We start from the raw sequence: 3,742 nt of genomic DNA, 5'->3' as shown, positions 1-3,742 counted from the left end.
TGTGTGTGTGTGTGTGTGTGTGTGTGTGTGTGTTATGTGTATTGTGTTGCATTGCATTGGTGCCTGGCACCGGGGTCATTTACGTCTCTTTGGAATGTGTTTGAAGTTCGATGGGGAGACGAGAGTGGTGAAACTGTTTAGCATTTCCTTGATAGTGGGGGGAACCATTGGCAATTTAGCACCCATATAAATGTAGAATGTGGGGCCATGTCTGTAATTTATATGTAAATGTCAAAAGGCTAAAAGGGGTCTATAAGCCTTAAAACCCCAATGATCATCCATGATTTTAAGCAGATGCTACAAAACGCACAAGTCTCAGTAACCTGACCCTGTCTTCTTCCTTCCACTCTCTGAACCTCATCACACTCACCTATCTCAAATCAAGAAAACTTTTATCAATGAGTAACCATCTCCTGTGCCAGAATATGATAGGCCTAAATGACCCATTAAGGAAGGATGGAACAGCTAGATGAATTCACAGTTCACCCCCACTGTTCTCAACTCTAGATATCCGCTAAGCTGATCATTCAAGACTTTGATGAAAGACTGCAACATCCATGAGCAGAAAATGTACAGAAATATTCACAGAAGTGCAACAAAATATTTGATACGGAGAGGAAGTTTAGTTTGGAACTGATCTAACGTGAACTAACAATGATCAGTTGTATTTCTTAACTGATGTTATGAAAAAATAACTCCTGTAATAAATGCACCTATTTCTCATTATTAATATTAGTTAATGCATTACCATCATAAGAGGCATGATAAAAGCATCAGCAATTACCGTGATATGACAATTTCATACTCTGACATGTCTAGTATGTATGTGGATTTCTTGCATGCATTTGTGCATTTCTCTGCACAGATGTGAGTCTATTGCATTTGTGGGAAGTTTTGACATGGCTTTCACTCCATGCCAAAAAAAACAAACAAAAAAACACAGCAAGACGACAGTACCTTATGTCCGTTAAGCTCCACTTTAGGGTTGTTTTCAATCTCCCACAAGCCTTCATTAAAACCCTTCCTTTTGTTAGGTTTGCCATACTTGTCTTTGTTAGGCAAATAGGGAAAGATGTCTTTTGAACCCAAGAATGCTCTGAAATGTTAAACAGAAAGCATATAATGCATAACTATCACATCTATTTAACCATAACTCAACTGCAGGATCAGGACTTGAATTAACCCTCCATTTCGATTTTGACCATTTGAAGCTCCACAACAATTCATCACTTAAGTAAAGATTTTGACAAATCTCTACTTACGTTTCATGAGTGCCAAAAAAGAAGATAGGAAACTTTATATTTGATGGTTTGACAGCTCCATATGGAATCTCATCAATCTGAAATGGCATAGTAGCATATATTAATAATGAAACAGCAGCATACATAAACACTAAATAGCAAAGCACTAAATATTAACAATAGCATTTGAGTGTAATGAATTAATAATAATAATAAACATAATAAACATAATAATAAAAGGTCATTCAGTAGTGTTTTCTCACCCTTGCAGGCCAGTGGGGATAACCCTTCATTTTAGCAAAAATCAGATCACCAGGTTTGAAATCCTGAGCCATGTCAAGACAGATGGATCACCTCCTTTGAGACATATCAAAACATTTCCATTATTTGTTCTAGTATACTCAATTATCTTTCTCTGTGCCTCAAGACACCACTCATCAATTCGGCTTCATCACATTAACCTCATCACAACACAGTGACATTGCTTAAAGGGATAGTTCCCCAAAAATTACAATTTTGTCATTATGTACACACTCAAATGTTGTTCCAAACCTGTATGATTTTTTCTGCTGTTGAACACAAAGAAGATATTTTGAAGCCACTGATTTTCAGTTCCCTTTCTTTTGGTCACTTTCGACACTGTGTCGGAGTTCTGACACTAGGGGTCAATCTTGGAAACCCAAACACCTCTGACATATTCAGAAAAGGCCAATGAAATTGGCAAGTGAAATTTGCATGCGTGGCCATGCCCTGGACATCCAGGTATATAAGGGACCTGCATGCTAGGTTTGTTCTTCAGAGCTGATGCAGCGTCTTTCTGGGAAAGTGCCAATCTTCCTCTTGCTGTTGGATATACAACACAATCAGTGGATTCTGCTTACCTCTTAAACATATAAGCATAGAGAGATACCAGGGTGTTTCGACTGCGACTTTTGAGCACTAATTTCCTCTGAGCAAATTTCTCTAAAAGAGCAGTGATGGCAGATTGTGTGTATTGCAATATGCCTTTCTGTTCGTGTCCTTCTGGGTGTGGTCATTTCATGTCTCTCTCAGATGGCCACGATTGCTATCTTCAGTGTTTCGGTCAGACCCATGCTGAAACAGCTTTCGTGGATGGCTCATTTTCTGCCTGTAAGAGGTTACCCATGTTGCATCTGTGGTTTTCATTCTTTTTTTTACATGAGGGGCACCTCAGATGCTTCCCATTCTGGTCGTTCTACACAGAGATGCAAGGGGAGAATTTCCACTGGGTGAATCCCTGTGGACCTCCCGTTCCTCCACTCACAGATGTCTTGCGGTTGAGTTTCTGGATAAGTTTAAGAGGGCGTCTCAGGGCAAGCTAATTTTTAAATTCGGGGCTCGTAATGAGGATGAACTGTCAATTGCAGCATTGGAGAGTGGACTAGAGCCATCTGATGCTGAAGACTCTGCTGAGCCCTCAACTTCGGGTGCAGCAGCTCAGTCTGAGGCTGACATGGAAATGGCAGCCATGCTTGCCCAGGCAGCCAAAAGCATCCAGCATGAGTGGATTCCTCCACCCTGCCCTGAGCGCTCGTGGCTTGATGATTGGTTCTTGGGGTGAGCACGATGCACAGCCGCGGCCGCGAGATGAACATGGTACCGCGGCACATATCACATGACCACCATGCACAGACAGACCCTTTGACGTTTCTGCAGGCAGGTTTTCCCCTTGAACAGGTGTCTAGACACATCATAGTAACAACAGAAGCCACAGATGGGACAGATGGGACCCACAGGGATTTGGTATTGGATCAGTGCTTTCCTTCCTCCAAGAGGGCCTGGACAAGCACCTGTCTCCATCCACCTTAAAAGTGTGGCTGCAATAGTAGCAAACCACGACACTGTGGATGGGAGATCGGTATGAAAGTACAATCTTACTATTAGATTACCCTAAGAGGTGCGCAGAGATTAAATCCTCCAAGAACACACCTCATCCCCTCTTGGGATCTCTCGGTGGTCTCACAGGCCCTACAGGGTAGGGTTGGGTACCGAACTCTGTACTTTTAAGGGTACCGACCGAATTGCGTCGGTACTACCGAGTACTGATTCACGTTAAATCAATCGGTGCCAAATTTCGGTACCTGAGAACGCATCTGGGCGCATAGGCTACAGAGAGAGAAAAAGAGACCCTGTGACAACAAACAACACACAGGGCAAGCCGAAATGCTGTGAAGTGTGGTTACATTTCTAGGGCCATACGGTTTCTGCGAAAATGCGGACGGGATCGTGGAGTCCATTCATAAAAACGTAATTTACTCTATAGCGCGGAATTCGTCAATTTTTGGATGAATAAATCAAAAGTAGCCACTGTCTGCCACTTAATTCGAATCGCGATATGAACTAGTGTCTGTGAATATTAAAATGCAAAAAGACGGTTTAAATATGAATCCTGCATGTTCCGCTTGCCTCTGTATGTATAAATGGCGGAAACACGGTTTTGATTTTACTACACAAATACTGAAGCACGCATGACGCTCGCT

The 3,742-nt window shown here is 42.1% G+C and overlaps 1 protein-coding gene across 1 annotated transcript in view; it reads right to left on the bottom strand.

The window, feature by feature from the left end:
• The window catches only part of LOC107748249 (hepatoma-derived growth factor-related protein 3-like), a 49,972-nt gene that overhangs the window by 29,541 nt on the left and 16,689 nt on the right, over window positions 1-3,742 (bottom strand). The window contains exons 2-4 of the mRNA XM_016562983.1: window positions 1,505-1,598; window positions 1,263-1,339; window positions 958-1,096 (exon numbers count right to left, since the gene is read on the bottom strand). Coding sequence (XP_016418469.1) covers window positions 958-1,096; window positions 1,263-1,339; window positions 1,505-1,576 — 288 coding nt within the window. The 5' untranslated portion in view covers window positions 1,577-1,598. The remainder of the gene's footprint in view (window positions 1-957; window positions 1,097-1,262; window positions 1,340-1,504; window positions 1,599-3,742) is intronic.

The sequence above is a fragment of the Sinocyclocheilus rhinocerous genome, unplaced genomic scaffold (assembly GCF_001515625.1).
Source record: "Sinocyclocheilus rhinocerous isolate Xijiao unplaced genomic scaffold, SAMN03320098_v1.1 scaffold5949, whole genome shotgun sequence".
Taxonomy (NCBI): Eukaryota; Metazoa; Chordata; class Actinopteri; order Cypriniformes; family Cyprinidae; genus Sinocyclocheilus; species Sinocyclocheilus rhinocerous.
Note: the sequence above shows the minus strand (reverse complement) of the source record. Positions and strands in the feature narration are given on the sequence as shown.